This window comes from Zootoca vivipara, chromosome 1 (genome assembly GCF_963506605.1).
Source record: "Zootoca vivipara chromosome 1, rZooViv1.1, whole genome shotgun sequence".
Classification (NCBI taxonomy): domain Eukaryota; kingdom Metazoa; phylum Chordata; class Lepidosauria; order Squamata; family Lacertidae; genus Zootoca; species Zootoca vivipara.
This window is the reverse complement of record NC_083276.1, coordinates 41,675,139-41,686,631: the sequence shown is the minus strand read 5'-3', so window position 1 is coordinate 41,686,631 and position 11,493 is coordinate 41,675,139. Positions and strand designations below refer to the sequence as shown.

Sequence of the window (11,493 nt, the reverse complement as noted above, 5' to 3'; positions counted from 1 at the left end):
CCCTGAACTCCACGGGCATGCTTTAGGAACACCACCCGGGGTTGTTTGTTTTCCCCGTTAGCAGCCTGCTTCGAGTTTTCTCCACCGTTCTTACCCCGCACCTACTGAGTTTGTCAAGGGAACCGGAAGTCTTGTTTGCGAACCATTCAGCCTTCTTCTTTGCTACCTGCCAAGCTTCGGTGGTGATTGGTATCTCTCCGCAGCCTATGGTACCGGGAAAGCTGTGCTCTGTTCACTGATTGGCCAGTTTGGGACAACAGTCGGTTCCTCGCTCGCTCGCTCGCTCACCGCCCCGCCCTTCCTGGCTCCCGAGACTTCTGCCCTTTGTGGACTCTGAAAGCGACGGAGGAGGCAGAGCAGCCTCAGCCTGTCCAGGTAGGCGAGCAGGAGGGGCGCAGGAGGGGACACCGGCACGGGGTGGGGGGATGCGGGTGCATCGGATCCCATAGGCCCCAGGGGAGGCAGGGGACCACCTGGAAAAGCCACCATGAGAGGCCTCTCCCGCCAGGCGCGTTTGGTCTCCTGACCTTAATACAAAGAGCTGCTCTCAGGATTCCTCAGAATGTCATCGCCGCCGCAAACACACACACAGCAGGTGTGTCCTGGCTCCAAATTTATTATTGCAAAAGCGCCCACTTTTTCTTGGTGGTGGTGATGATGAAATATGATTTTATTCCCTTGCCCTATTGTCCCAGGTGTGCTATTGGTTTTATCTCGTGCGCAGCCGGATCCCAGGTCTGTGCACTTGGACGTTCTTGTGCCCCAAGTACAGTGGCAGACGCCTGGCCTGCTCACAGCGACCCGGGGAAGTAGATGTGGCTGTGGCTCCCCCCCCCCGCCTTACTCCCAACCTGCTGCTTCACATCAACGAAAATAGCAGATCGCTTAGCACTTTACTATTTTGACTATAGCTGTAACATGTACATGCGAAACGCGGGTAATGAAAACATACACACGACACATCACATGTAGACAGGCGCGATCGTCCTTTAGAAATACCGGTAGCAGATGTCCTGTTCTGCGTTTAATTCTGGTTTCCCGGTATACGCTGCGATACAAGAGCAAAACTCTTAACACTGCAGCAGTGTGTGGAATACCGATCAGGGTGCTTGTCACCCCCCCCCCCCCCAAATCAGGATAATCCATTCTGCTAGTTTTTTATGTGTCCTTCCCACTCCTATCAGTTGGTATTAAGTGTGCCTACTGAGCATGATCAGTCTTTGTTGGGCTTTCTTTGGTTTCCCTGTCACAAGAAGTACAAGCAGCCACATAAAGACATTTCTGCTTTGCACATACACCTAGTTTGCCCCTTCTGCGTATGTGTAGACTTCTCATTCTGCTAACTCTGCCCAGAATGCGGCAGTTACACTTGCTGAGGTCTATGCTGAATAAAGCCTCTCCTGTTATTCCTACCGTTTAGATTTTTTCCCTAAATGTTTTTCGTATGGCTGCACACCTTGAAGTTTCCTCCAAGCCTGCTGATACCTTCCTCCTTTTGCCTACCTAAAGATTCATATTTGGAGAGTGATTTCTCTATTGGTATGTAGGATGGTTTGCCAAATCTGATGGTCTGCCTATGGAATATCCCTATTTCCTAGACATGCTTATGTGAACTGGCCCTGAACCTTGTGGTTGGTTGGTTGGCCAGACATTTAAAGTTGTTAATTTAGAACGGTCCCGAGTTTTCTGTGCTCCCTTGTTGTAGTCCTTTTTCTAGCAATCAGGGGCTCCTGATTGTCCTGGGTATTTTTTACATGTCAGTGTCCGTTTTATGTTTCTATATAGTGAAACAGACACTGGCAATTTTCTCAGTGACTTTCCACCTTGCTGAGGTAGGGCACTTCACTGACACCCCCACCCCAATCCTGTGCATTCACCACCATCACTCTCACTGTAACTTCCTACATTAAAGAACAAACAGCTTCCTGTCATCTACCACAGCAACACATGAACCATGGGATTCAAACACATATAAATACATGGTGAAATACATGTACTTTTCTCTTTCCAAAATATTCCTCTGTCTAAATGTTGGGAGAGTTTGAATGATCGTATCTTGGCTTGATAAACCAATATATGAACAAGCCTTGTGCCCTTTCACTCAGCTCTTCCATTCCTTCCTTTGTTCCTTTGTTAGTTTAATAACCTGGCTTGACAACCATCTGGGCTGTTACATTAAGTGTTCTTTAGCATAAACCCCATTCTTTTCCTATACCCCAGCTTTAATCTTGTTTTTTACTTGTTATTTCTTTCAGCACTCCTCCCTCCCCTACAAACTGATGCTTCTAAACTGATTCCCAAACCCACCCCAATTCTCTAAATACTTTTATTTATTTATTTATTTATTTTAGCCATTTATATGCCTCTTAAGTCATTTCCAACACTGTGTGCCAGACTGTTATGGTGCTTTTGAGATTCAGGTGAAAGATTCTAAGTTATTTCCCAATCACTTAGCTTACAGTCTTAACTGAGAGAATTAGAATCATAGAACTGTTGAATTGGAAGGGACCCCAAGGGTCATCTAGTCCAACCCCCTGCAGTGCGTTAGAATATTCATTATATCTCAACAATTTAAGCAACCACAGCAGTTAATTAATACATATTTTAAACCATCCCACAGTTTATTTTGTTTCAGTCTGTGACATATACCAGATCAGCTATGTCTGCTCAGATCCACCCTCCATATGCATGACATTTTCCCTAGACATGCTACTGTATATTGGAACCGATGAAGATTGCACCTGAAGAGACTATTCAGGCTATTACCTGGGACACAGATCTTGTTTTAGATTTTTAAAAGTTTTAAAGATTTTAAAAGGGAAGATGAACAGGGACAACCTCTGTGCATGACATTGCGGCCTGGCATCAGTAATTTTACTAAACCGAGGCAAGTTCACTTATACTGTAGTGCAATCCTACACATGTCTACCCATATCTATGTACCATTGACTTTCTTGGGCCTAACTCCCAAGTAAGTGGGTATGGGATTGCAGCTTCAGAAAAGCACTTCAAGCTGTAACTTTCAGCTTGAGATCCAAAACATAAGCACGATGCCTTAACTCTTCCAAAACAAAAACCACTCTGTACCTACAGCCTAATCCTTTGCATGGAAACAGGAATATGTAAAATTTGCAAAAATTTAGGCACCAGCTGGGCATTCTAGGAGATAGAAAGATGAAGCTGATCTCTGTAGAGGGTGCCACTTGTTAGGCCAAAATGTTTAGGTGCCTGGATTTTTACAAGCACTCAGTAGTCTTTGAGCAGTTTGAGTTCTGGTTTTTGTGTTTGTTTTTGTTTGTTTGTTTTGTTTTAAATGAGAACTGAAAATCCCTAGGCTTCTCATCTTTATAGGATAGAAGAGGGAGGAAATGTATAGATGTATGCATTGTATCATAAACTACATATTTCCCCACCCCAGGATTTCTCCATCATGATAATGATTGAAAGTATCGACTCCATAGTCACGATTTCCAGCCAGGACCTCTGGGCTGAAATCTGTTCATCCCTGCCACATCCAGACAAGAATGATGAGTCAAGCAATGCATTTGCAGATTCGTTCACAGATGCTTACGTTCATGCAGAAAGTCAGAATGAAGTCATGAGCACCACTTTCCAAGAAAGCATGAAGCCCTGGGCACCACTGAAGGATTCTGATGCCTATTTGGCATCTTTAGGTCAGTATATTGGGAGCTGCTGAGTTGGAGAATTTGTTGCAGTCAATACCTAACCTTTGAGAGTAGTAATTATAATTATTAATACTGCAACATGACAGGAGGGGGGGGGTTGTTCCATTTGTATGCATTTAATCCCAAACAGCAAGTATTAGTGTTTTGATCAGCTGAAAATCAAGGCTTTTGGACTAAAAATCCATTCAGTCCAGAATTGTATGTTAAAGACCAGGCATAGGCAAACTTGGCCCTCCAGATGTTTTGGGACTACAACTCCCATGATCCCTAGCTAACAGGACAGTGGTCAGGGATTATGGGAATTGTAGTCCCAAAACATCTGGAGGGCCGAGTTTGCCTATGCCTGTTAAAGACGATGGATCTGTTCCACAGTAGGTGGACATGGCCTGAAAATCTGTGACCATTGTTACTTTTTGTGTAAATCATTGATCTCAGTCTCTCCTGTACATTTTTGGATCTTCTCAAGACTTCAGAAAGGTTCTACAATTTATTTTTAAGAGCACTGGAATGATAAGGCAATTACTTTCTTGATACTTAACAGAAGCAGGCAATGTATGAGAGAAAACCTTTGCCCAATTTCGTCTAATTTATTCCTGCATAAAACTCTGAAGAGTATATTAGATTGTTCTTTCCAATAACTTGTGCAGCGAGAGAGGAATATAATCCATCTAGTGTTCTGCTGGGAGAAGAAAAGAATTTGCTGCAGCTAAATTTCCAGAACAAGAACGTGAAGACTTCCATTAAACTTCTTGCTTGTGTGCTCTGCACCCAATAATTTCAGTTGAGTCTCTCCTTTCAAATATTTGTAGGCAGATGGGTGAGCGGTGATCCTTAACCTAGAACGAAATGTACTTCTATTGTTTATTTTAGTGTAGATACAGATTTAATGCAGAACCATTTCTGATTTCCATTTTTATTGTGGGTTTGGGAATGAGAACATGAGTGGGCAGTGGAGGAAAAAGTAGTTTAGTGAGGCGTTGCATGATAGTTCTTTCTTTTTTTTTTTTACCAATTCTCTGACAAAATTAAAATGAGCAAAAGTCAGGACATGGAAGAGAAATCTCTAATATAACACTGTGGTAAAATGGAGACTTTCAGTCAGAGGTGCCCAACCTAGGGCTGGGCAATACCTGGTTTTCAACATCGTGCTATATCACCAGCTAAACATCGCAATATACTAATATATCACGATGCCTGAAATAAAGATGGAACTATGTAGAGGCATTGGCTGGCTTCTTCCCTCATCGTGCTTTTTGCATAGCACCCACCCACACACGCACACCATGATTTGCGATATATATTGCCCGGTCCAAAATTATGAAACCAACAATAGGGTTGACATATCTTGAAGAGCAAGAAAGAGGATAGCCCGAGCCAAGGCCAGCCTGAGCCGAGGAAAAAGTGCCACCCTCTTGTGCCCGAGCCTGGGTTGCCCAAGCTGAAGCCCAGAAAAACCAAAAAACCCTGGATATTTCCTTTAAAATGCAAAAATCTGCCCAGATGGGCATGTTGGCCCCCGAAAGAAGACATGTCCAGGTTTTCCTGGACATATGGCAACCCTAGATATCACGATATGGACTTCAAACCAGTTTTGGACGGTATATCGCCCAGCCCTAGCCCAAGCTGTGCTCATCCACCCCAGATCTTGTTGGGTTCCAACTCCCATTAGGCCCACACAACGCAGCCCATAGTCAGGGATGATGGGAACTGGTGGTCCAGCAACAATGGACAGCCACAGGTTAGTCACCCCACCTTAAATGGTGATTTGCAATTCATACGAAAAGCCATGAAATGGTTTGGATTGAAAATTCCTGATTATACCTTGGCCACACTTGTGTGATTCTCCCCCCCCCCCTCTAGAGAGAAGATTGATGAGAATAAAGGGTTTGTCGCAGGAGGTGACCTCCAAAGACATGCTGCATACTCTTTCTCAGGCGAAGAAAGAATGCTGGGACAGGTTTCTTCAGGAGAAGTCCGAGTCTGACTTTTACACGGAGGGAACTGAATCTGATGAGAGGTAATTCAATGAGGCTTTTATTCATGCAGCGGCTTTTGAAGTGTACGTCTTATAGAAGTGCGCACCCCTTATGGAATAAGGGCTGTTCTTAATTCAAGCCACAGTTTGCCCTCAGCACTGTTTTCAGTGCCAGGGCTCAGGTCAAAACACACTAGGCTGTTTTTCTGATCATGCACAGACTGGAAAAACCCCTTTGTGCTGTGGGGAAGCAGGGTTGGATTAGACACCCTCTGCTACACCACCCCCATAAAGTGATACCAGCATCACTCTGCTGGCGTGGAACTCCATTCCACTTGCCAAATGTGCAGGTGTGGTGCATTTACTGCCTGGGGCTACTGCAGGCAGTAGATGGGCTGATCTGAACTGAGACCCACTGGATCCTGAGCCAGCCCCATTGCCAACACTTGTTGGCCAATGGCCCGGTGCAGCAATTTGCCTGCCCCCCGCACTGCCTTCTGCCTCAATTGATGTGAGTGACAAGATCTAGTGGTGTCTCTACCACTCCCTGTTACTGCCTGGTCTGGGTTTGGATTGCCCTGCTAGTCTGATCCTAGAGGAGACTTTCCCCTAATTCCTACGGTCTGTGTATTCTTCTGTTTCTGCTCTAGGTCGAAAACTCCCGTCATGTAGAAAACTAGTCCACTGGAGAACTGTTCTAGCTGAGCCATTTCTCTCTGTGCTAGTTTTCTGTGTGTTTCTTCATAGGGGAACAAGGGACTCTCCTATCTGCAGTCTGCCCTCTCTGGAGAGGACCTACGCTGAACCAATAGATGTCCCTCAATAGCTGCTTGTCACAGAATTCCCTAAACCTTTGGAGTTTAGCCCAAACCCGAACCTTTCCTAAGGCTATCGTAAGATGTAGGGTAGCTTGGACTGAGAGAGTGAGTGGCGCAGGGTCACCCAGTGCACTTCAGGGCTGAGTGGGATTTGAATTTGGTCCTCTCTAATCTGACGGTCAAAAGTTCCTTCCATTACATTTAGGTAGAAAAGAGTCAAACTGATTAGTGGGGATGGGGTGGGGGCTGATCCTCCTCTTTTGCCTTCTTTCTTTATTGTTCCCTGTCCTTTCTGCTTTCTCTCAGCACCCTGGAACACTTGAAGCGTTGGCTACAGCCCGAGAAAGTGGCCGTCAGCACCGAGGAAGTGCAGTATTTGATTCCGCTCGAGGCTCGTATAGAGAAGCAAGAGACAGAAGAAGAACTGATGATGGCTGCAGAACAGTGAAATGTTGACCTTTGCCTCCAGTCCGGGGACTGGTGGAGTTTCTTTTAAAGCAGCAAGAGGAGGGAAGTGCCACTGCTTGGTGACGGTAGACTACACTTCCCTGCCCCACACCCACTGTACTTCTTAAGTTTCAGTGGCTTTGAAGTTGCAGGTTTAAATCTAGTCGTATGCAAGAATCTACTAAGATGACTGAACATAAAAGGCAGCGGATATAATCTTTGGATAATGAGATGGACTGGAGTCAGGCATGGGAGGGAAGAGTTCATCCATTTGCTTCGCTCTTCTCCTTTATGGTCTCTTTTCTTTGGGTCTGCATCATCCCCAGAGGTTTTTGTTGTATTCTTTTTGGAGGACTTGCATGTACACAGATCTCGTAAACTGCATTATTTTAGACAATTCGTCACCTCGCACTGCAGTGGACTGTGCAGAAAATTGTACTCTCAAATTTCAGTACGTGGAAACATTCCTTTCCTTACAGCATTTAATCCCCAAATGTATGACTTCTAAGACTGAAACTCGTGTGTATCTCTTTTCCCAACTTTTTTTTTAAAGCCCAAGCGTGCCTGTATCTTTTCCTCTGTGAAGTGAAAAGCAACCGTGGGTGCAGTTTTGAGTGATCTTGGCAACCTTTGCTTTTGGTTTTAGGAAGAAGAAAAAAATTGGGGGATAAAATACACACCACTACATTTTACATGCAGTTTCAGTCTTAAAGAGATGAAGCGTCTTCTACTGGGGAAAAAACAAAAAACCACAGCCCTCTTTTTGTTAAAATTGATGTCTTTGTCCTTGCAAGCAATCAGGTCTTGAATTGAAAAGTGTAGTAGTTCATGTAGTTATTTTCTTAAAACTGAATTTAAAACTCTTCTGGAATGGAGCTACTTTGCTTTGCCATTCATGAGATCTGATTTCCCCAAGAATTTTTTCCAGCTAATAGAATATCCATGCTTTCTTCTTTATTCTCAGTTTCCCTTGCTGCAAGAAGAAAAGAAAAATGTATTCCGAAACAATATGGAATTAAAACTGTAGGAATTTAATTGGCATAAATAAGACCAAGTATGAAATCAGTGGTGAGCTGGAAAAGGAGGGTGTATTTCATTAAGCTTTTTACTCCCTATTCACTTGTGTGTGTTTTGTGTGTGTCAGTGCATGCAAAAGGAGGTGAAAATGTTTGCACTGCAGCCACATGTCATGCCCTGACTTCATTTTCATTACGTTCCCTTACTCCGTGGCCATCCATAGCCCTTCACTGCTCCCTTCCCTGATACCTTTCAACATATGTAGCAGCCCAGGCCAGTTGCTGCTTTTGTGCCATTTTCCCCTCATTGACTTTTTGCTTCTTGCAAACAGTGGAGTTGCAATAATGCAAACAATCGGATATGATTGCACGGCGATATCATCGAGGGCAAACTCGGTTTGAATATTTTTGTTTGCCATTGGTGATGTTGTTATGTATGAATGGCCATATAGTGACTTCACTGGTCTCAGAGTGCTTTTAAAAAAAAAGGTAACAAAGCAATAGCTGAATTGGGTTTGGCAATGCTGGCAAGCCAACATGGCAAAATAGGAAATACCGAACCTGAAAAAAATTCGCATAGCACAGTTAAAGTATGCAAGTAGGTATGTGTGTTTCTGAAGTATTTGGAAATGTGTGCTGTGGTTGCCTCCTCTCCAAAATTGCAGTTTTGCTGAAATAATCCGGAAATCTGTTAGACAAAACATCTCAAAATTGGGGAAGTTTGCATTTTATTATTTCCCATCATTATATGCTTCGCTTCCCTCTGAGTTTTTCTGCTCTGATAATATGTTATGGATGGTGAACTGCATATATTGCTGTCACATTGGTGGGATAGTCTCTAGGTTGTCTATTTGGGTAGTTAATATGCCTTTTAAAAATTGAGTTTCACTGACTTCTGTCTTGATCCATCAAAACATGTTTGCCTGTTGTATAAGTGATGTACCTCTGTGGCTCTTCACATTGTTTTGTGTTGTGATAGAAGAACATGTGATTTCAGAACTGAGGCTTTTAAAGTTTGCTGTCTTTATTTAGTGTCGTCAGTGCAATGGGCTCTATACAGAGCGTAGAGGAGTTAGGAACACACACACACACCCTTTCCCAGTGAATTAAAAGGATAGGGCTCTCCTTCCTTGGAGGTTGGATGGCCATCTGTCATGGATGCTTTAGTTGAGATTCCTGCATTGCAAAGAGTCAGACTAGATAATCCTCAGGGTCCCTTGTAACTCTACAGTCCTATAATCCTATGAAAAGGAGGCATCGGGACCTGAGAAAGAAGTAGAAAGAGGGAACGATTAAGTGGAAAGGATTAGGAACAGGCAAATTTAAACTAAGGAACAGCAAGAACTAGCGGAGGCGGATCCATTAGGGAAAATGTGGTGCTGCCCCACCAACCTCAGATTCCTCCAAGTCCACCTGCCTGCCTTCTTATGCTCAGTTATGCTCCTGGTGGGACGTGGGTGGCGCTGTGGTCTAAACCACAGAGCCTAGGGCTTGCCGATCAGAAGGTCGGCAGTTTGAATCCCCATGATGGGGTGAGCTCCCATTGTTCGGTCCTTGCTCCTGCACACCTAGCAGTTCGAAAGAACGTCAAAGTGCAAGTAGATAAATAGGTACCGCTCCAGCGGGAAGGTAAACGGCGTTTCCATGTGCTGCTCTGGTTCACAAGAAGCGGCTTAGTCATGCTGGCCACATGACCCGGAAGCTGTCTGCGGACAAACGTCGGCTTCCTCGGCCAGTAAAGCGAGATGAGCGTCGCAACCCCAGAGTCGTCTGTGACTGGGCCTAACGGTCAGGGGTACCTTAATAATAATAATAATAATAATAATAATAATAATAATAATAATAATAATTTATTATTTATGCCCCGCCCATCTGGCTGGGTTTCCCCAGCCACTCTGGGCGGCTTCCAACAGAAAAATAAAACACAGTAATCTATTAAACATTAAAAGCCTCCCTGAACAGGGCTGCCTTCAGATGTCTTCTAAAAATCTGGTAGTTTTTTCCCTCTTTGACATCTGTTGGGAGGGTGTTCCACAGGGCTGGCGCCACCACCGAGAAGGCCCTCTGCCTAGTTCCCTGCAACTTGGCTTCTCGCAACGAGGGAACTGCCAGAAGGCCCTCGGTGCTGGACCTCAGTGTCCGGGCAGAATGATGGAGGTGGAGACGCTCCTTCAGGTATACTGCACCGAGGCCGTTTAGGGCTTTAAAGGTCAGTACCAACACTTTGAATTGTGCTCGGAAATGTACTGGCAGCCAGTGTAGATCTCTCAGGACCGGTGTTATGTGGTCCCGGCGGCCACTCCCAGTCACCAGTCTAGCTGCCGCATTCTGGATTAATTGCAGTTTCCGGGTCACCTTCAAAGGTAGCCCCACGTAGAGCGCATTGCAGTAGTCCAAGCGGGAGATAACTAGAGCATGCACCACTCTGGCTAGACAGTCTGCAGGCAGGTAGGGTCTCAGCCTTAATGCTCCTGGTTAGAGGAGAGAACTTAACCGGGAGTCCTGCTTAGGATAACATGCTAAGCCAAACTTTAGCTAAGCTCAGTATGGGAGCAAAAAGAATTGGGACAGAGCACCTGCAAGCCCATCTCTGGGAGCCTGGACAATTGTATGGTCTCCAGAAGCCACAATTTGGTTGACCATGTCATGTGAACCAGGCCTGTGTTCCCTGTTTAGTAGGAGACAAGAGAAGCAGAACTATGTCCCTGTGCATGATGCAGTGTATGGGCAAAACCCTAGGTTCATTACACAGTTAATATTATTTCCTGCTAAATGACACATCCATGGAGAAATTGCTATCCTGGCAGGTCAAACAGTACTGAGTGTTTGCATGTGTGTGTGTGTGTGTATGTGTGTGAGAGAGAGACATCATATTGGTTCTATTTTAAAATGTACTGCTAGTGCTAATCACAGCAATTGCCCTAGACTCTGAAGAAGCATTAATTAAGACACTCCCATTTCCTCTGTGGCCCCATGTTGATTTTGCCAATAATTTTTATTGATTTTTCCATAATTTTTAACAAATTGTCACCAAATTAATACAAATTCAATACAAATTTAAAAGCTGACTTCCAACCCACCCCCAGATGTCCCCTCTTTGCTGCTCCCAATAAAATAACTTCCAACTATCATTTCAAAATATGTTCATCCCTTCTCCCTTACACATCGCCTGTTCAATTACCAATTTCTGCTGTGGTTTTTATACATTGTTATAACCTGTCCTCAAAATAGCTGAGCAGAGTAAATCCTCTTTAATCTACCTATAGTAGTACCATTTTTCAAACATTTCCTTCTGATCCCTCTTGAGGAACACTTTGCCTGAGAAAAGCATATTTTGCTTCCTCCCAGACAACATACACATATTCCTCCCTAACATGGCCTTGAACATTGCTGACTGACATCTGGCCCCAGTAATCAACAACTCAGCCTCATTGGTGCAGCGTGCAGAGCGTGAAAATGAAACCCCTAGATTTTTTTTTTTTGCATAAATATAACATATACATGACTTTGTACCTTTTAATGTCACCTGGATTCAGCCAGATGTTTCAAGG

The 11,493-nt window shown here is 44.3% G+C and overlaps 1 protein-coding gene across 2 annotated transcripts; it reads left to right on the top strand.

The window, feature by feature from the left end:
- The first annotated feature begins 119 nt into the window (after positions 1 to 119).
- Positions 120 to 10,044, top strand: CCDC32 (coiled-coil domain containing 32). Of its 2 annotated transcripts, none has more exons than XM_035111190.2 (4): positions 120 to 375; positions 3,419 to 3,674; positions 5,547 to 5,703; positions 6,786 to 10,041. In XM_035111190.2, the coding sequence occupies exons 2-4, from the start codon at positions 3,431 to 3,433 to the stop codon at positions 6,925 to 6,927; spliced, it is 543 nt and encodes a 180-aa protein (XP_034967081.2). In that variant the 5' UTR covers positions 120 to 375; positions 3,419 to 3,430; the 3' UTR covers positions 6,928 to 10,041. The 2 variants fall into 2 exon arrangements, with proteins under 2 accessions (XP_034967081.2, XP_060129389.1); XM_060273406.1 differs by lacking the exon at positions 120 to 375 and adding an exon at positions 1,129 to 1,539 and having other exon boundaries at positions 6,786 to 10,044.
- Positions 10,045 to 11,493: the final 1,449 nt, after the last annotated feature.